This window comes from Argentina silus (genome assembly GCF_951799395.1).
Source record: "Argentina silus genome assembly, chromosome: 6".
NCBI classification, from domain to species: Eukaryota; Metazoa; Chordata; class Actinopteri; order Argentiniformes; family Argentinidae; genus Argentina; species Argentina silus.
The window spans coordinates 21751399-21773898 of record NC_139660.1 but is presented as its reverse complement, the minus strand read 5'-3'; the positions used below and the strand labels follow the sequence as shown (position 1 = coordinate 21773898).

At 43.6% G+C, this 22500-nt stretch overlaps 1 protein-coding gene across 2 annotated transcripts; it reads left to right on the top strand.

Moving 5' to 3' along the window:
* Window positions 1–9349: 9349 nt before the first annotated feature.
* Window positions 9350–12861, top strand: six2a (SIX homeobox 2a). 2 transcript variants are annotated; one of them, XM_083671963.1, is made up of 2 exons: window positions 9350–10363; window positions 12044–12861. In XM_083671963.1, the coding sequence occupies exons 1-2, from the start codon at window positions 9804–9806 to the stop codon at window positions 12348–12350; spliced, it is 867 nt and encodes a 288-aa protein (XP_083528089.1). In that variant the 5' UTR covers window positions 9350–9803; the 3' UTR covers window positions 12351–12861. The 2 variants fall into 2 exon arrangements, with proteins under 2 accessions (XP_083528089.1, XP_083528088.1); XM_083671962.1 differs by having other exon boundaries at window positions 9350–10369.
* Window positions 12862–22500: the final 9639 nt, after the last annotated feature.

Here is a 22500-nt window from a genome sequence, read left to right as displayed (position 1 = left end):
ATGGCAACTGAAACACTGCTGAAACTGATGCTGACCAGGAGAAGGGAGAAATTAAAAACATATCAGAGGTCCATTACATGACCATATGCTGCTGCTAACTCTGTCAAAGACACACAGGATCAACAGGAGAAATGGATCTCTGCAGCTAATCTACAAGCCCGGGTCAGAACCAGGGGAGGGAAGAACCTGGTGGAGGTAGAAATCAGAGGACAGGCTCATTGTAATCCATGGACCGGAATAAGGAATGGTATCAACCGCATGTGAAGAGTTTGTTTACCAATGATTTGAAATATATCTGATTCATTTGTTTTGATAGATAGCATCGTGTACTTTAGCTGTTCATTTGACATTTCCGAGTGTTTGATGGATACTAGATATATGTGTGGGTTTATTGACAAGCAGTAGAATATGTTTCAATGCTAACATTAGCAACAAAAGCTAAAAACATATCTATAAAAAAGAAGAGAAAAGGACTAATGTGTAACGATGCGTTGGAGCCATTTCCCCCCAGCCTAATCCCCCCATCTTTCCTCTGCTGTGGTAACAGGGCTATGGCCTCACCACAGATTGATTGTAATTGTTAGCTTCCTGAACAAGCGCTTGCGTTTTGCAGGCGTTTAATTTGCCCATACTGACAGAATTAAAAAGCAATCATGAAATTCAACTCTTCCATAAAATAAAATAAAAAAACTAAGTGTGCTATTTAGAAAGCAAACTTTTCTGGCCTAATGTCTACAACATGAGGTCTCATATCACACAATTAGAGGGAATCTAAATAGTAAAATTCATGATGAACAATCTGATACCGTGAGGAGGAAGTCATTAGGATTGTGAAGGAAGGCAATTAGAGAGATTTTCTCTTCCTCGACACATGTTCTTCAGACGGAGGGATGTCAGGATCACTGGGAGAGGGCTGAAGACACTATGTATTAGTATGAGTCATAACACTTTATGTGCTGTTGCCCTATACCGCTGTAATAACGCTGTAATTACGCTGCAATAACACTCTTAAACATGATATATAGATATATAGAGTTTAGTATTTTTTTTGTATCCCACAAGTGGAATTAGGGACCGTCCCTACATAACCATGCAATTACAAAACAAGTGCTTAATGACTATGTCATAACAGGTGAATACATTGTTGATACAATAGTAACAACAGTACTGAGTGTGACTCACACAGGAATAAGAGCACCGTACTTAAAAGTGGCAAGCGTTACTGCACATCCATGATAACCTTTAGAGACAGTCACTGCTGTTGTCATCAACTCCTCGACATCGGCCTGCGGAAGGAAGGTGAACGTCGGATTTCAGGAGGCAAGGCAACCCTCAAAGCACACTAAAGCTCGGCGTGATTAAATCTAACAGATTATTTACATTCACGCGGTCAAGCGTCTGCCTATACTAACAACAACATGCACGCTACTGTATGTACGACAACGTGCACCGCAAAGTGTACTTGCGCTGTGCGGTGTGATACATGAACACAGCTGACTGTATCGGTGAAGTATTTACAAGCCATGTGGCTGCTGACACCACCTGAACTCCTGTGTATCCAGCTTCACCGCAAACCCCAGTAAAAAGCCAGAGGACAGGAATGGATACAAGCTCGCACCGCGTTAGCACGCAGCTAATTACTCTGCATCACTTTTAATGAAAGCTTTCCTGACGTATATAAACATAGGGCTGTAAAAAGGGGACGTTGCATCAGGGAAACACATTAGACGACGCAGCATACGGTATTTCTGTATGAAAAGAAACAGTGGAGGCTTGGTGGAAGTAGAAATCGGAGGACAGGGCTCATTATAATGTATGGAACACAATTAGGAATGGTGTCTCACACACGTGTTTGATACCATTCCTTATTCCGTTCCAGGCATTACAATGAGCCCGTCCTCCGATTTCTACCTCCAGTAGCCTCCCCTGGAGTGTCCATATGGAAAGAGAGCCTCGCCAGGCTGTTGGAGTCACACTGGACTGATTATAAGGTTAGAGAGCAGGGTTCGAGAGGAGGTATTAGATAGTAAAAGTACCCTTGCGTGGCCTGGGGTGGTCCAGTGGTCTAGCACCACGGCCTACAGTGCACACGTAGGTCGGCATGGGTTCGAATTCGGCCCATGCCCTGCTGACATACCATATCCTCCTTACAACGCGGTGGGAATCACTCCTACATCTGACCAGAGATTATATCCCTCATCAGAATACGTAGAATCTCTAGCTGTCTGCTGTACAGCTGGTTTCATAAAGACAATGAGAGGAACCAAGCATGGAAATCCCCATAGCTGACCTTATAGACGCCATCACTGTGTCTACTCCTTTAGCTCACCCTACGACTGGGCCTCTGTCATTAGATACTTCATTTGAATCTGAAAAAGTGTTATTGTCCACACAATGTGGATATCTGCCTTTGGCTTCACACCGCTTTGGCCTGGCCAATGCCTCTCTCTCTCTCCCTGGTGACCTACAGGTGAACGGTGCATGTGACAGATATTGGATGAGTTTCCCGAAAAACGTTGTAGGTATAAGATCATCTTTCTTCGACACATGGGACTAAGGGAGGTTGTGCATAAAGGTCATGTTAGTACTGGTAGCTTTGGAGAAAGTCTTCCTGGATCTATGTACCCATCCAGCCTCTGACACGCTATGAGAGAGGAGAGAGAATGGGGAAACAGAACGCAGGGACTTCTCAACCTGTTCACAGAGCATTTTAGCGTCACCATATTTCACAAATGTGACGATAACAATTTGTGAGATGTTCTTTTTGTACAACCGGCACTTATTTAGTCTAACGAACTGAAATTCCTGGGAATTTATCAATATGTCAGCTTGATATGGAACAAGTGATCTAAACTGTTTATATCTTATCCAGCCCTACATCTGACAGTACACGATCAAAATGGTGATATCCAAACCAAAAGATGGTCGGTTACTATGTTTAGAAATATCCTTTCATTATCACTGAAGAATAGTTCAATAACATGCTACATATTGTTTTTCAGTTTGAGCTGTCAGGAGGCTACATGGAATAATAGTGAAGTGGTCATAAACACTCTGGGTGTGAGTTTAACGAATGGCTGCTACTGGTAACGATGGTCTGATATTCATAATATTATACAACGGTATTGCTACCATTGTTACGGACATACACTGAGTGTAACACATTATGACCCTGGATTCATAGTTTTACAGCTGTAGCGCTTCTTTTGCTGGTGATGGTTTTCTACTACTGATTTTCATCATTTTATAAAACGGTAGGCCCTATTATTATTATCGTTGCGGACATAATACTTGACCTAAAATTATCTTTAAACAATGATATAATAATTATAACAATAACAACAACAACAATAATAATAATAATGATATGTTATAATTACAGTTATAATAACACTAATAACATTAATAATGATAATATAATAATTATATTATTATTATATTATTATTATTATTATAATTATAATAATATGCTGTTGATGATCATTCTAGGCCCTTGCAACTGAAAATAATACTGCTCTTTTATCAGGAAAACCACAGACTGAAAATACGTGTCCCTAAATTCATTTATTCACACTTTTATGTACATATATATATATACATACTTATAACATTATCATAGTGAAGGTTACTACATTCGCCGTCAGTGTTAAGCCTAAAGTCAGATTCAATTATTAAAACAACATTAATAAATGCAACGTTAGGTTGTTTTTGGGGTTGTTTTGTTAATCTGTCTATTGTTGCTGCGCGGCGCAGCGGCAGGTGCTCCCCGGGGCTGTGTTGACACTGTGGTTACCTTAGAGGAGAGAAACCCGCTCGTCACACAGAAAGGCTATTTGATCAGCCCCTCACAGACAATGTTCAAAGCCAATTTCCTAAACGTGCACGTATAGTGACGCCTGGTTCGGCCCGGGCACGTCGTTTGATTGTGAAAATAAATCGTTGAGGAAGCATTATTATAATTTGTATTAAGCAATCAGACTAGTTGAGTCTGATTTATTTTATTGGAAGCATTATTCAACCTTTAACATGAAGTTGCACGTACTTATTTAACGCTGGAATTACACAAGCGGCAACACTGCATTAACCTATACAGTATGTATAATGTTGGTACACAGCGAGTTTGTTTCTAATTGCATAGCAAGCTCCAACTCAATACTTGACAAATAAGAAAGAAATCCAAAAACATGTTCATACAATGTTATCATATAAGTAATCGCAGTCATTTCCATGTGCAGTATAGAAGGTGTTACCTGATGTCTGATTTTCAGCTTAGTTGAATGGGGGCCTATTACAAAGTAATACCAGAAGTTGTTTCGTAGCTTGTATGGTGTGTATCATCAATGACAGGCCTATGCTGTGTGAGTCTGCATAGAAACGAGCACACATGGACCCAAATTGGTCTTCAAATCTCTAATCACGCCTTTACACGAGACTGCCGTAGGCCCAGAGCTGTTCAGCTGCTCGCGCCGTCGGTTTGACAAGAGACAGGTCCGGGAGATGTCACGCGCAGCCGGGGTCCCGGGGGACAATAAAGGTTACCGAGCGTGAAATATCTGAGGTGCTCGCGCAGCACTCCACTTCAAAATGATTGTGCGTGCTACGGACGTGAGAGGAGGGAGAAACTACCGAACAGAGCCTCAGTGTACGGCTGAAGTAACCGAGCGAGCACTGAAAAGAAACAGGAATCCTAATATGTGATTGATTGAATGAATTAGTGTAACTAGCGGCGGTCCACACCCCGGCAGCCGGCCCCCGGACTGAGCTGAGGAAAGCCACTGGTTGCTTCAGTGATGTCTCACACCTGCGCTGGGCGCAGATTTAATCTCGGCCTAATGGCGTTTCTCGAGGCTCGCCAAAGGCCCAAGCGAGGAGGACCTGTGCGTCATTGTCTTTATCACTGCAACATATGCCACTAATGACACATGCATTTTCTCACGGGTCAAATTGATATAGGCCTATGTCAATGTGTCACTTAGTAGCCTATAGTCAAAATGTAGGCTACAATAACGCGCCCTATAGGCTAGATTCTTGAAAAAGACCTAATATGAAAACAACTATCAAATCAGATACGCATGCGTCATTGATAGCCTGCCGTCTCCACGGCGTGAACCCGTGTTTGACTGCCTGGCGGGCTGTCAGTAAATTAAGACAAGATCTCTTCGGTCCTCTCTGCCTGTGTAGGCCTATAGGGTAACAAGACAGATATAAACATTTAATTATTGCATAGGCCCTCATTCATAGAGCCTTAAGCAGCGTAGACACCGCACGGCTGGGTTTGATTCTCTCTCCCTGTCTACCCAACATGACATGTCCGAAAGAATGTAAGTCATCAGCTGCACGGTCGGGCCCGTCCCGGGGTAAGCCGCGGAGAAGCACCCTGGCGCTCCCCGACAACATCTTGCAGTAATCAGTCCAATTAGGGGAGGTCGTGGCGGAGAGCTCTCGGGTTAGCGGTGGGAGGTTGTGAAAATAGGGGGCGGCTATTAGACGAAACGCGATCCCCATTCATCAGCGCTGTAATAATCACCGCTTCAGACGAGCCACGCGGGGCCCGCGAAGCTCTGATCAGAATGATCCGTGGAAACAAGAGGTTTACAAACACTGTCAAGGCGAGACGGGGACCTTGATTCGGCCTGTCATTGCTCGGGTTGCCTCGGCCTCCAGCGGGTTTGATGGGCACTTGTGACACATGCGCCGTGGCCTGTTCCGGTTCCCGTAAGGAATGCCTGATGAGGACAGGGGCACGAGCGGGGCACGCCGGTGCTGTTGACGTGGAGAATCGTTCTCATGGTCGTGTTGACCTATTTGACCCTTTAAGCGCATCTAGTTCTTGGTCCTAAACGCCCAAAACACACGGAAGAACATGTTTATGGAGGCTAACGAACTAACTCCCAAAATACAGGCCTATAGGCTACGATTTGAAATATTTTCATTCAGGGCCTATATTTACGTGGAATGTAAAACGGGATTGGTTGAAATGACACTAATGGCATTCTAACCATAGAATAATAATTTTAAAAAAACGTTTTCATTCATGCTAAAAGGTGATTAAAAAAGGGGTGTCTGCTAGACGGCTCTATTAGCAGTTTATCACAAGGTGTTACAGAGTGGGACACTGAGGTCCATTCACGGTCAACGCTAAAGCCATCATAAACGATTTCGGGGCTCTATGCATGTTATGACTGCAATTTAGAGGCATTTAGCTGTTTCCCTAAGATTGTTCGTGAAGATAAGCGAATTTAAAAGCCGTCCGAAGTGGCTGCTCTGTCAAACAGTGTTTCAGGGCTCATTTCAAACATGTGTGCCCGTTGCTTTTACACCGTGGAAAGCTGAAGGTGAAAAACCTTCCTTAAGACCCGTCAAGAATCAACGGCACTGTTCCCTGTTTAGTAGCCCGATATCTCCTTTCAAAATATATAATATATAATTTAATTTAATTTAATTTAATATAATTTAATTTAATGACATATACAATTGTTGCATATTCCATAGGATATTGAGCATTATACATATTACATATATATTACTGTATATTTACTTATTAGTAGTAGTATTAGTATTATTAGTAAGTTTATTATTATTAGTAGTAGTAGTAGTAGTATTATAATTATTTTCTCTGTGAGAATGTAATCGAGAACAAGTTTTCAGTCGATGAAGCCCCATATTCAGAGTTATCTAGCTCATTAATGTCCAGTCTAATATCGTTATGTTGGGTATTTTTCAAACACTCGGACTCGTTTACAGGATTAAATCGAAGGGTTGTTTCTCTGAATATCCATTTCACCAGCCTTGTCCCCTGACGATTAACATCAGTCAAGCTAATGCCTAAATACCACTCTGTGAACGGTGCTTCAGGCGAAACCCAAGTCAATTTATTAAACAGCGTTCCTTCTGCGAGTGAAAACACAACATGGAAACGGATAAGGGTCTTCTTACAAGATTATTCATCTTGATGATAAAAGGGAAACTAGTTAGAGAGATTGCGTTTCCGATTGTTTAGCATGTCTTCCCTCGACCAGCGAAATTGGCCAATTTATAAAGTAGATTTCATTTATGTGTAGGCTATAATTGTGTCCTATTTACAGTAGGCTAGGGCAAAAAGGTGAATTCTACTATTATGAAAAATATAAAATTCCTTTGTCTACTAATGAGTACTCTGGGTGATTTACTAGTTTTATTTTACTTGTTTACTGTGAACGCCATCACCAAAAAATGAAATAGAGATGTAATTTCATTAATATTTACCAACTCACTTAAGATAGGAGTGTGTCAAATTGAGGCCTACGGCGACATGTAGGCCCTAGTGATTGTTGACTGTGCCTTAGACCGTCACTTCAAAATGAATGCTATTCTTAATGTTTGCATCCTTGAAAGCATATTTATAATTAAAAGCATACTTATAGCTAATTGAACATACATGTGTTTTTTATAGCCTTTCGAATAACACTGCCGTGTAGAATTAGGTTTATTGACTATAAGCCAGATTTATGTTTGCACATATGTGCATATGTGAAGTGTGTTGGGGAGAGACTCGAGACCTGTGGAGACGTTCAGGCGCGCAGCTGCCCTGTGATCACGGCGCGGCGGATCGGAGCAGCTCTGGAAGAGGCTTCGGCGAGGACCAAAACAACACACAGCCCCCAGACCTTTTCATCTCCTGCCACATTACAAACCCTTCCTTTTCTATGACAAGCGTCAGCGATTCTACACTTTCACGCAAAATATAATTTCGCTGAGCTTTCTTGTGGCTTGAGGTGTTATTAAGTTAGCAAGAGCATGAAAGCCCCATTCGGATGAAAGCTGCTGAAACAGGTTTGTGCTCTTATTTCACAGAAAGCAGAAAAGCACCGTGGCATTTTAGATTTGTGTTTGATGGAGAGAGACCTGCCCCGGTGTGTGATATGATACTGGTGAGTGAATATAATTGACATAATGAAGAGGTACCCCAGTGATGTAATGGGAATCTAACAGCTGGTCAATGTTGACTCCAGTCAATAATAATGACCTGTCCACAACAGGTAGGCTAAGGCAATCTGACATGATACCAACCATTATGAACCATTATTATAATTATTAATATCATTATTATTATTATTCACAACATTAGACCGGCTGCTCTATAAAAGCCATCATTAGTATTGTACAGTCTTTTACCATCTCCAAACAATAGGTTAATTTGTCTTACCGGCGAGCTGTCGATTCCTCTCCTAAGCCATGGAGCTGGGTTAGAGCTCTCCCCGCCTCCCCTCTAGCCGGACCAGCCCGTCGCTTCACACACACACACACACACACACACACACACACACACACACGCACAGACACACACACACACACACACACACACACGCACAGACACACACACACACACACACACACACACACACATACACACACACCTCTGTACCGTTTGTTTGGATATCCAGCCACCCTGTGAGTTTACCCTAATACTCATTCTACATTCTACCGTTCTCACTGTTGTGCGCCGCGAGGATGACATCTATGCCTTGTTATTTTGCCACATAACCACGTGCATTAAATAATGCAGGGTTAATGGCCCCGCGCACAAGTTATCAATGCGCATGACCTATACCCGGGGTTCCATTAGAACAGTGGAAGGTGAGTGAACAGTCTGTTAATTACGTCGCTTCTCGTTCATCATTATTATTATTATTATTATTATTATTAGCGGAAGTCAGTATATTTCCCATTATTTTGTCTCTCATTTTGGAACTCCTATCACCGCAGTTTCACCCAAATGTACTCCTGCCTCATTCATATCTAGGAATATAATTCTACTTATTTGTCATGTCACCGATTGTATCAAAACATGTCAAAAAGGTGCCATATGTTTTGAGCAATGAATTGTATTTTTACTACACAGTTTCAGTCACTCATAGGCCTATATGGTGTTGTTGAAAATTATAAGAGTGGTTAAAATACTGCGTAAACATTTCAAATGCATTGTGTAATAAGCCTACATCATGGTGCATTGGATAAGGCATAATGAACAATAACGAATACTGCATCACACTTTAGGAGCGTTTCCTGGTCACGGGTATAAACATGGCATTGGAGTCCTGTACGTTCAGTGCGCTCTGTGCGCGCTCTGGCGCCACCCTCCCCCGAAGGGAGGGATGACTACTCCTCCTCGCTCCTCAGCTGCGCGGTCACAGGCTGCCTCGAGTGTCTGTCAAACAAGGGCGAGAAAGAAATCCGATTTAAAGCAAAAATCTGGGCAATATTTCTATTGGTGGACGGGCTTGAAATGAAGGGAACTATCCGTCAGCGGGGCCAGGGAGCCACCTCAAAGGATATCGGGTTACTTTGAATGACAGCGTAACCATGGCAAATAATTTGACTAAAACTATTGTCTTATCCTCACCATCCCCGGGTCAGATAACCAACCAATCACAGTTCACATAATCGCTTTTCTTGCCAGCTTAGAATAATATTATTAAAACAGGCGAGCGAGCCTGGTCTTCAGGAGTGTGTTATGTAGAAACGACATAGAAAAGGTGGAGAAGGACCGTGGAAGGACTGCGAAGTCTCTCTCTGACTAACTTACTGGGAATGCTGTGCGTTTTGTATGGCTAAACGGGACTTTAGTTTTTATTATTGCGATTGGATTCTACCTTCGTCATTTTTTAGATACTTTTTGAGAAACTTTACCGTTCATGGACTTACAGTGTACTTGCTTTAATGTCTTAGCCATAACCGAGGACGTGGAAGAAGAAGAAGAAGAAGAAGAAGAAGCAGAAGAAGAAGAAAGCATAAACATACCTGTTTATTACTAACTTGCAACCATGTCTATGCTTCCAACATTTGGCTTTACGCAGGAGCAAGTCGCGTGCGTCTGCGAGGTCCTCCAGCAGGGCGGAAACATCGAACGTCTCGGGCGCTTTCTGTGGTCTCTGCCCGCGTGTGAGCACCTTCACAAGAACGAGAGCGTTCTGAAAGCTAAAGCCGTGGTCGCGTTCCACCGAGGGAACTTCAGAGAGCTTTACAAGCTCCTTGAGAGCCACCAATTCTCCCCTCACAACCACCCGAAGCTCCAGCAACTGTGGCTCAAGGCGCACTACATAGAGGCAGAGAAGCTACGAGGCCGCCCTCTCGGGGCGGTGGGAAAGTACCGCGTCCGCAGAAAGTTCCCCCTGCCCCGGTCCATCTGGGACGGCGAGGAGACGAGTTACTGCTTCAAGGAGAAGAGTCGGAGCGTCCTCCGAGAATGGTACACGCACAACCCGTACCCTTCCCCGCGGGAGAAGAGGGAGCTGGCGGAGGCCACCGGGCTGACGACGACACAAGTCAGCAACTGGTTCAAAAACAGACGGCAGAGAGACCGAGCGGCGGAGGCTAAGGAAAGGTACGAGTAAGTGATTGTTCAATCGTTGTCATCGCCTTTACAGTTCATGGGTACAATTATTCGACTTCACCAGGGAAGGTTAAGCAGGCCTATATTTCACAAAAATATTACCCACAAAGTGACGTTATTCAATATTGTTTAGGCATACACTGGCAAAATAGGCCTATATTGTGTTACCAATAAGACAGCTATTATTGATTTTAAATAAATCATTAGGCTTGAAATACACCAGTCAAACCACACTATTATTTGGACATCTGAAATATCCATCATTATTCACCCGTATCCTGAACAGTCTTTAACAGAGATTAATATGAGGAAATTTTTAAATGCAGGCCGAGGTAATTTGTATTTAATAAAAACATTAGCTCTTTGGATGTTAAGACGGTGGTTATTACTGCGCTACAGAGGTGGTAGTTTATTTTGCCATTTCTTATTGAGCTTTTTTTTTACATTTCAAAGTTTCTGAATTATACACATGAGCTTTTAGACGTGTGTAGTCAGGTGTTTACTGAGAGGGTGTCTTCTTTCAGCCGCTGGCGACTAATTCAGTCTGAAAGCACCACTGCGTAAATCATAGCTTTCCACTGTAAAAAGCATGAGTCACCGCGATTCAGAGTTATAATTTATGCCTAATACATGCACACGTTTAGCAATAATTAAGCCTGTCATTCACGTCAGCCAGACTGTGAGTACACATTTGAGGTTTCACATATGCCTTTATACTCAAAGGCCCAAAATAACAACCTAGGCTGAGGCAGGGATTTTCAAGCAATGTTTGTATTGAAATACATATTGAAACTCAGTTATGGATGAGACGCATTCGTCTATATTTGTCCCTAGTGTTAGATTAAATGAAAACAGTAGGCCTAAATGTTTCTTATCTGGAGCTATTGCTAAGTGTAAATAGCTTAATCATAACCAAAACAATCACAAACAGTCATACGTTACGTTTAGTGTATGTGTGTGTGTGTGTGTGTATGTGTGTGTGTGTGTGTGTGTGTGTGTGTGTGTGTGTGTGTGTGTGTGTGTGTGTGTGTGTGTGTGTGTGTGTGTGTGTGTGTGTGCGTGCGTGCGTGCGGGTGGGTGGGTGTTTTTGTTAGATCATTCAGCAACACTGAGAGTTTCCCATTGCAAATCCATGTTCCAAAATTAGCTTGTTGCATATTTATACAACACTTCCAGTCTAATCCTATACTAGGCCTCGTGTGTGCCTTCAAATGTTTCGTGCGTTGTCATTATTATAATAACGTGAGCAGATTGTGAGGCTGCCACAATATGTAACAATAAGGCGCAATGACAATGTAACATTGATTCCATTTCAGATTGGCCTATATGCCATTTTATGAATTGCACACAATGTTTAGCTTGCGTATCGTATGTCTTATCAATTGTAAATGCTAAACAGACCTCTCTATATATTAGCTGCTAGCCTCTTCGGCATCCACACAGGCGCCATTGCCACACTGACTGGGCGTTTACTTATTTTCACTTCATAACATGACATTGTTATCAATAAATTATTCATCCGAATAAGCATATAGCATGACTGTTATATGTATTGTCAATATGTGAATAGTATGTTGTTTTGTAGGCTATTCCTAAAACTTTGAGCTACGGGCCTAAGCGTACACTACCTGAGATATTAACCATAGGCTACTGCCTGTTTCTTTTCCACAGGGAAAACAGCGAGAACTCCAACACCAACAGCCACAATCCATTGACTTCTTCCATGAATGGAAATAAAACTATTTTGGGGAGCTCGGACGACGACAAAACTCCTTCAGGGACACCGGATCACATCTCTTCGAGCCCGGTCATGCTCCTCACGTCAAACTCGGGGCTGCAGTCTCTGCACGGCCTCGCGCCCCCGCCCGGGCCTAGCGCCATCCCCGTGTCCGGTGTGGACTCCGTGCACCATCACCACTCTTTGCACGACACTATACTGAACCCTATGTCGGCCAACCTTGTGGACCTCGGCCCTTAAAGGCGGGAGCCTGCCTTTTCCAGAGGGACTTTCAGACTGTGCGTGGATGATTGAGAAACAAGAGACTTGAGGCGAGGTGCAAAGGCAGAGGAAGACAGATTCAATGTGGGGCTTAAGAGCTGCACCGACACGGGGAGAGGTGAGACGGTAGGCGGTTAGATGAAAGGTATTTTACCGGAATGTAATAACATGTTATATTGTTGAAAACAATAACAATAAAATGTCTTAATTCTTGTTACTATTATCGTTATTATTTTAGGGGATAGATAGAAACAGATAAGTAGACTCCAAAGTCAGGTACCCCTTATGACCTCTCGTTTACAGGTTTTCCAAGAGAGCCATATTCAGTTTATTTTGTTTTGTTTGGGGTATCATAGCTTAAGTGTTTTACTATCCTGAAAGCCGTCTGTGAACGATTAAAGATTATAATCTCTTATTATTATTATTATTTGTATTTTTCATTTGGAAAGCGACTGCATGTAAACTATGCGATTAACAATAAAACATAAACACACCGATCCCACTATAGTTTCATATACCCTTTACAATAAAAAATAAGAAATGCATTTATTAAAAGGACAACTTGTTTGATTTACCACATGGTTTTGTAGCTTTTTCTGGGCAACAAAAACTCTTGTTTGCAGGAGAGGGTCTTGATAATATTCACAATACGGATGATCATATTAAGAACACAAACATGAAACCACTCATTAAAACCTTCGTAGAAAGGTGAGTAACTGGTAGACATAAATATGCTTCTGAGTTTTGATTCCTATTTCGATAGTCACAACATTATTAAGCATAACATGAGACTCTTGAACTGTGAACTGTGTGCAATGTGCGCAATAATCTATGCGCATTTTAGATGTTATATGTGATATGAGAATAATATGAGAATAACTAAATGTACAGCCAACTTGAGATATTTTAATTTTTGCGTTTGCATCTTTATCCATTTTCCTGGTGGTGTTTGAAGAGACCGTTCGTCGATCACGGTGCCCACTTGTTGCGCCAAAATATAACAAATGTCCGCCTTTACGGTTCTAATTCTCAGGCTAGGTCCAGAATACCCGTCTGCTTTACAGTGGCGTTTGCAATATATGCTTGTACAGTAGAAGTCTGTATCGCTATCGTTTCCTCAAAATAGAATAAAGAAAGCCTCTACGAAACCTATCATCACTCCAAATCAAGGGCATGGCTTTCGCCACTTGACTTGCCTGTTAGAGAAAGGGGATATTGTCCGTCATGTTCGCCCTTTCAGTAACCGTATACGTGCATGGATTGCAGTGTGGCGCGGTGCACAGATACGGTGCTGTCTAATTATGCGTGTTGGAACGGTCGTTTAGGGAAGCGCAAAACTCCTTTCACTTCTACCTGCTTCTCAAAAAGACCCCAACTCATAGCATTGGCTATTGTGAGTTCAGAAGATGCATTCAGTATCCCATGTAGCCAAATAAGGCCTTGTCTACTGTGTGTCACATGTTTAATAGTGGATAGTCTAGTGTGAGTTGAGACGTGCATGGTACTTATTCTCTATCTATGAAGCATGACTTATCAAGAAAGCTCAATGGCGCGTAGGAGGCAAAACACCGATAACGCCTTGATGTTGAAGTGATGACATACTGTCTTTCCTCGCGTCGACCGGGAGAACAAAAGTGTGGTGTTCGCAGAGACAGAAACACACAACTAGAAACGTGTGTTGAAAGATGACACTTTGTTTGAACAGCTTCACCCCGCCATGTCCCGTCATCCAAGCCCTTCCACGTTCAAAGTCTTGTAGGATATTTGTAAAAACAATATTTGTATAGGTCTACTCTCCTTTTTCAGGAAATGTCTGTCTTTTATATTTTATATGTCATTCTTTCGTCGGGAAGGTTAAGCAACTCTCTATTCAATTCAGACATTTTCTACGCCACAGGGCAGGCCTTGTGTTGCATTACCTGATAGAACAGCATGATAGTTGAATTTGAGATCCAATTCCCTAAATCAATGTTTGAATAGGATGATTATAAGCTTTTGCATATGGCTTGAAATAATATGTACATGTTACACAGATAGGCTAGATTTCTTCGCTGTAAGGAGTATTTGCGTCTTTGAGGTTATAGACTTGTTGAGCATCACGCCCTCTGGGCTATGCTTATGGTTATTGACGCGTGAATTCAACACTTTCGACTTATAATTAGCAAACATTTGAGCGCATAGGCCTACTCAAAGCAACGTGCCCTGATATATACGTCTGTGTTTGAGCAGGCGTACCACCAAATACTTGTGTTCTCACAAAACAAATATGTTAATGTGAAGGAAGTCTAAAGTTCTGGTCTTGACTGTCTCTGTTTCTCCAAGCCTGCAGTTTAACTAGCGTGTGTGAGTGCAGAACGTGCGCTTGAAGAGGGGTGGGGAGGTTGTTAAACTTTTGGGCAAAAGAACTAAAAATTCTAAAAAAATTCTCTCGGCATTAGCCAGGGTAACGAGGCTCCCTTCGGTTATAAACGCTACGCAATATGCCGGTTTAATGCTGGATGGCTAGTTTATAGGAAAATGACTCAAAACTGCAACAACTAAGATTAATGGAAACAGATTAAACAATCGGGAATTTCTGCATTTGCGGCTCACATTCCACAGTCTTCCATACACACACACTCTCTCTCTCTCTTTCTCTCTCTCTTTGTCTACTCCCTGTTGTTTGTGGTTTCTGTTGGACCTATTGACTGTGCAACAATTAAGACTTATTTGTTGCTGTGGAAGACAGGAAAGATAATAGCCTTTTTTGTAATAAAGTCAGAATAAGGTACGACTATACTGTCAAAACAATACAATCGTGCTCAATGTTTTGACGGAATTATCCAAAGGTCCAGAGTCAAAAGGGCACCGTGGGAATAAAACACTCTGGTGTATTGATTTTGCATATCTAACCTCGGTACGGAGACTCTTAGTGAGACTGATGCATATCCTACTAATCAAATGTATCGACACTGATCTGATTATCAACAAATAATCTATTTAATTTTGTGAAAGTATTGTCGAGGTTATAGGCTACGGTCTATCTATGATTGATTCCTCCACAGTCAGCATTCATCCACCGCTTCCTAACTGGGCTGAGGAGGAGTAGTCCTGTGTGTCCAGTCTGAATACGTTACAACGGAGGATATTTGAGCCTTTAAGCAAATCACTATTAAGTAACAGCCAAATCCTAACTTGAGGTGCCCAACTTTGCAACACATCTCTCACCGGCAGCAAGGCAGGCTTTTTACGCGAGAATTACGCGCGTCGGCGCACGCTTTAGTGACGCTGCTGGCCTCAGCCAATGTGTTTCTAACAGTTTAGGCCTGTCCGAACGGCTCCAAAAGGGAATTTTCATCTCCGTCTCACCATCAATATTAACACATAGATATAGATACGTCTCATCGGGAGGTCTCGGCCGGGCTGCACCAGACCCAACGGCATATTTGCCCTTTTTACGCAAACTGGGCACTCTTTCACACTCATAGGTCTACTCAAAGCAAGGTGGAGGAGAGTAACAGGAGAGTAGCAAAAACTAAACACTGTAACACATTAATCCTTACACCTACCTACGTTGATAGGCCACCCAGATCATGCGATTATGATGTTGAAAAAGACATTGTATGGTTTTGGCTCTGTGTGTATACATATAATGGTAAACAGTAGGCTAGGTTTATGCGAGAGAGAATTTATTTTCACATTGATACAGGCCAATTTAAGTACAAACAGTGTATACTTCAGTTTTGTTTAGAGTTAACGACCTAGAACATTTTAGTTTTGTGAATAATTCTGGCATACATATTCTCATAAATATTTGATATTCGATTTTAGCAACATGTAGACTACACTGACTACGACTGTTAATGCTTCACCAAAAGGTGGAAATTAAATCTATACGTATGTATTTTCAATTGAGGAGAAGATTCGATAATCCAAGTTGCATGAGTTGTTTGAAAGGTTTAGTATTTTCCTATTCTGTCGTTAATCGTTATATTTTAATCATGCAATAGACATGTATTCGATTGATCATCATATGTTGAACATCTCGTGTAAAGGTTATGAATTTGCAGATAATCTGATTATTCACCGATCGCAAAGCATTGGCTTTTGGTCCTTATTTCCTATCGACTACATTAGGCCATGCAGAAAATGTGTCGTTGTTTTGATATTTAACCTGTAATTTACATTTCAATTGTCAGTAGTTGGACGTTACCCACACTCCACAGAGGTTTCTCCAAACATTTAGCCACACGCATGGTATGTTGTATACTGGATCAAACGCTGTATTCAAACAATGTTTTTCTTTCATAGTTGAAATTCTGACCAACGTTTATATGAGTATTTACTAAAAGTAATTTATTTCAGCCATTTCTAAAGCACAGACTATATAGAGAGTTTCGATGATTTGTTATGGCCTGCCCCATAGGCTACTCGGGGACACGTGAGTCGTATCGGGGCTACTCCGAAAGAGTAAATTGATACAGTATTGAGCTCCTAAACACGTTTATTTTTCTTAGCATTTGATATTGACAGACTACGCAGGCGTCCACAAAGGTCGGCAACATCTGGACAGTGGATCCGAGCGCGTTCAGGACACGTGTGGAAGACAAACTGTGAATATGTTGTTCCTACATTTCCTGGATTACACTACAAACATAGCCTTAAAACAATAAAACAACATGCATGATAATATTGGTCAACGTAGGCTATTAGTAGCAATGCCAATATGTTATTATGTATAATATGATATGACACATAAAACATGCTAATGCTTCATATCATAGGCTATTGCACAACATATTTTCAATTGCAACTGTATTATTATTATTATTATTATTATTATTATTATTATTATTATTATTATTATTATTATTATTATCATCACCATCGTCGTCGTTTTCTGTTCATGTCTTTATCAATGGCAGAATATACTAGCCTACTTGTTTTTTTCTCTGCGTTATCAGCATTAACAAATTCGTTACGTTAGTTTTACGGATGTGCAAAGACTTGCACTTTATATAGGCCAACCGTTCCATGAGGTCAAACACAGTTGGATGTTTATTGATGGGCACATTACGCATTTTGAGTGTATCAGGTGCATCCCATAAAACAAGATAAAACGGCGGGGGAAACGGACGGTGTTGTGTTACGGTCAACGAAGAGTGCGCTACGGGCAGGGGAGTATAACCAGAGCCGAAGCATTAAAGCTCCCCCGTGTCCCGGACACGCATACAGTTACAGAACACCGCTGCACCCTGTCACAGTGCGGGGCTGCCGGGCTGCTGAGCGACCTCTGCCCGAGTGAAAGGTCGCCCTCTGCGGCCTGGCCTTCTTCTGAGTCCCATCAGCCCCGCTTATACAGCAGGGCTCTGAACAACAGAGACGCTGTCTCAAGTGGAGGTTATTTCAGTCCAGCTCAATGTGTTTTGTGTGACCTGTAAGTAAAGTTGTCTGATCATATTTGACCCTGTCCTTACCTTTCTGGTGGTACGGTAACCCCCTCATCCGTCTCACACGCCGTACATTAAGAGATCGCAGGTCGTTTGGATTCCGTTAGGTTCACCAGCGATAGTTTTTCCAGAATTGTCATTTGACACCTCTCCATTAAATCTGTCCGCCCCGGAGATTAAGTATAGGCCCAGGCTATTCTTTATGCTTTTACTGTGCGACCATTCACTCAAATGACAGGTTAAATCACGCACAAAACCTAGCAGAACACATATTTTACTTGTGAGGGAAAATGTTTAAACCAATCAAGTGCAGTGTACAAATATATTGCAAATATATATTGCAATTACACTTTCCAGCTGGTCGAATTGGCCTTTAGTAGGTCAATACTGAAGTGAATGCCAGACAAGGTTGCTAAAAAAAAATACCATTATGAGATATTCAGTATGTTGAATGAGTTATTGTTCACATAGCCTGTCAAAATCATCGCTGAAATAGGGCCCATTTTGGTAAAAAAAAAAAAAATAGCTTGACTAGTGACAAAAGCAACCCTATTATTCCCAATAGACATACTTCTAGTGCTATTTCAAAAATGTTAATCTCAACCGTGGTAATGACTTTTCTGAAGTGACGTGGTATGGTCAAACAGTGGCTGCAGCGTTTGGGCGCTGTAAAATAGTCAACAGATGCGTCTGGCTATATGTTTGGAGAAACCTGCCAGGATTAGACGTCTCTCTTCAGGTGTTTCTCACGGCTGCACGGGGCAGAGGACGGACGGACGAACGGACGGTTCTCCCTTGTGAGTTTGGACGGGCCAGGAGAGCGTCGGGGTGCGTCGGGGCAGTGGGCTCTGGGGCCTGTAATTGGGCCCTGTGAACGTCGTGTTCCGACTTTACCTAGAAGATTTGAACGCCAGTTATAGTTCGGCAGAAATTAGACCGGGAACTGGCCCACGGAGAGTGAGGTCGAATGATGGTGCTGAAGCCATATAGGGAGAAGTAAAACAGACAAACGGTGTTCTCTGGTGCTGATGAATGATGGAATGTGTTTGATTGGCTAACATGAAACTATCAGTAGATAAAAGGCCAACAGAGTTTGGCAAGCTTCAACCTCCATCTCGGCACCAAGTGTACCGTGGCAATAACATTCTGACATGCATTCCAATAGGACTGCAATTACCAAACGAAATAACTTTTCGTGCCAACATGGAAATTCTAAATGTCAAACAGAGTTGAACTCTGTATATTCATATCAGATCTGGGTTCAATATCATTTGAAACACTTTTAAGTACCTTTGCTCAATGAAGGTTGCCTGGCACAATGGAACCAATGGAATTGCCCTAAAAGTGCAAACCCCGCCCACTTGGCACTCCAGGCAGGGTCAAGCAAGCACTCCAAGTATTGAAATACTTTTTGACCCAGGTCTGACCCAGGTCTGACAGAGGCTATTTACCACACTGCTGAGACATCACAGTATCACCTGCCCTGTCTACCAGCCCTCCTGTCTACCAGCCCTGTCTACCAGCCCCCCTGTCTACCAGCCCTCCTGTCTACCAGCCCTGTCTACCAGCCCCCCTGTCTACCAGCCCCCCTGTCTACCAGCCCTCCTGTCTACCAGCCCTCCTGTCTACCTGCCCTGTCTACCAGCCCTCCTGTCTACCAGCCCTCCTGTCTACCAGCCCTGTCTACCAGCCCTGTCTACCAGCCCTCCTGTCTACCTGCCCTGTCTACCAGCCCTCCTGTCTACCAGCCCTCCTGTCTACCAGCCCTCCTGTCTACCAGCCTTCCTGTCTACCAGCCCTCCTGTCTACCAGCCCTCCTGTCTACCTGCCCTCTCTACCAGCCCTCCTGTCTACCAGCCCTCCTGTCTACCAGCCTTCCTGTCTACCAGCCCTGTCTACCAGCCCCCCTGTCTACCAGCCTTCCTGTCTACCAGCCCTCCTGTCTACCTGCCCTGTCTACCTGCCCTCTCTACCAGCCCTCCTGTCTACCAGCCCTCCTGTCTACCAGCCCCCCTGTCTACCAGCCCTGTCTACCAGCCCTCCTGTCTACCTGCCCTGTCTACCACCCCTGTCTACCACCCTGTCTACCAGCCCTCCTGTCTACCAGCCCTGTCTACCAGCCCTGTCTACCTGTCCTGTCTACCTGCCCTGTCTACCAGCCCTCCTGTCTACCTGCCCTGTCTACCTGCCCTGTCTACCAGACAGACAGAATGTGGTTACCAGCCCTCCTGTCTACCAGCCCTCCTGTCTACCAGCCCTGTCTACCTGCCCTGTCTACCAGCCCTGTCTACCTGTCCTGTCTACCTGCCCTGTCTACCAGCCCCCCTGTCTACCTGCCCTGTCTACCAGCCCTGTCTACCTGTCCTGTCTACCTGCCCTGTCTACCAGCCCTCCTGTCTACCTGCCCTGTCTACCTGCCCTGTCTACCAGACAGACAGAATGTGGTTACCAGCCCTCCTGTCTACCAGCCCTCCTGTCTACCAGCCCTGTCTACCTGCCCTGTCTACCAGCCCTCCTGTCTACCAGCCCTGTCTACCTGCCCTGTCTACTAGCCCTCCTGTCTACCAGCCCCCCTGTCTACCTGCCCTGTCTACCTGCCCTGTCTACCAGCTCTCCTGTCTACCAGCCCTGTCTACCACCCTGTCTACCAGCCCTGTCTACCAGCCCTGTCTACCTGCCTTGTCTACCAGCCCCCCTGTCTACCTGCCCTGTCTACCAGCCCTCCTGTCTACCAGCCCTGTCTACCTGCCCTGTCTACCAGCCCTCCTGTCTACCTGCCCTCCTGTCTACCAGCCCTGTCTACCAGCCCTCCTGTCTACCTGCCCTGTCTACCAGCCCTGTCTACCAGCCCTCCTGTCTACCTGCCCTGTCTACCAGTCCTCCTGTCTACCAGCCCTGTCTACCTGCCCTGTCTACCTGCCCTGTCTACCAGACAGACAGAATGTGGTTACCAGCCCTCCTGTCTACCAGCCCTGTCTACCTGCCCTGTCTACCAGCCCTCCTGTCTACCAGCCCTGTCTACCTGCCCTGTCTACTAGCCCTCCTGTCTACCAGCCCCCCTGTCTACCTGCCCTGTCTACCTGCCCTGTCTACCAGCTCTCCTGTCTACCAGCCCTGTCTACCACCCTGTCTACCAGCCCTGTCTACCAGCCCTGTCTACCTGCCTTGTCTACCAGCCCCCCTGTCTACCTGCCCTGTCTACCAGCCCTCCTGTCTACCAGCCCTGTCTACCTGCCCTGTCTACCAGCCCTCCTGTCTACCTGCCCTCCTGTCTACCAGCCCTGTCTACCAGCCCTCCTGTCTACCTGCCCTGTCTACCAGCCCTGTCTACCAGCCCTCCTGTCTACCTGCCCTGTCTACCAGTCCTCCTGTCTACCAGCCCTGTCTACCTGCCCTGTCTACCTGCCCACCAGACAGACAGAATGTGGTGATTTGCATTAACTCTCAGATCAATGGGTATAACTGTGCTTGTGTACAGTAGACTCTTGTTTGTTTCCAGCAAAACAGCCAAACGGGTAGGACCAGGTCGACAGCTGAGGGAGCCAGACTGACATACACACACACACACACACACACACACACACACACACACACACACACACACACGCACACACACACATGCACACACACGCATGCACGCACACACACACACGGACACACACACGCACGCACACACACACACACACCAGAGCAGCTGTCTGTGTGTCTGAGTTCCTCATCTCAAACTGCTCTGTCATGCAAACCAAGGCTGGGGTCAGGAAAGCTTGTGGAAACAAGAGAAGAACATCCAGTGCCTTCAGGAACTATTCAGACCCCTTCACTTGTTCCATATTTTGTTGTGTTATAGACTCAATTTAAAATGGATTAAATTAAAAGAATTTGCCATCAATTCACACACAATACACCAGAACGACAAAGCGAAAACAGGTTTTTAGAAATGTCAGTACATTTATTAAAATTGAAATACAGAAATACCTTGTGTATATACAAAAAGGGACTCTTTGCTTTGACACTCTTAAAATGAGCTAAAATGCAAAAATGTCAACAAATCACTCAATAAGTTGAATTGAGTCCATCTTAATGCAAGGATAATAGTTCATGTCATTTTGGAATTAATATCTTTGTTTTTATAGGGTCTCTGATTTGCATAGGAATCAATTACACACTGTGTGGATCAGGTTGTCATTACGAACTGAGCAAATGGAGAGGAACAAAACTGCTCAGGAATGCGACCCTGAGGCCTGGGGAGACTTACAAAAATCTACAAAGTTGAATGGTGGAAAGGAAAAAGCACAGTCGATGGGACAACATCATCTCAGTCACTCTACAAAATTGGTCTATAACCAAGTGGCCAAAAAGAATCCCATAATGGAATATGTGTGGAAATGTGTTTATTTGGTTTTACTACAAAGCATTAGCTTTGGTGCAAATCCAGCACATGCAATGCAGTTTCTATACCATCTCTCTGTGAAGAATAGTGGTAGCTGCATCAAGTTATGGGTATGTTTGTCACCGGCAGGGACTGGGGAGTTTGTCAGGATCAAGAGAAAATTATGAAATTTGCTGAGTTGGTAGTGACATCCTAATCTACAGTGTGTAATTGATTCCTATGCAAATCAGAGACCCTATAAAAACAAAGATATTAATTCCAAAATTACATAACTATTATCCTTGCATTAAGATGGACAATTCAACTTATT

Bases quoted from the DNA above. Each gene is read 5' to 3' on its own strand.
- six2a (XM_083671962.1), top strand. From the start codon at position 9,804: ATGTCTATGCTTCCAACATTTGGCTTTACGCAGGAGCAAGTCGCGTGC. The intron at 10,370-12,043 runs GTAAGTGATTGT...TCTTTTCCACAG, and splicing joins GAGGCTAAGGAAAGGTACGA to GGAAAACAGCGAGAACTCCA.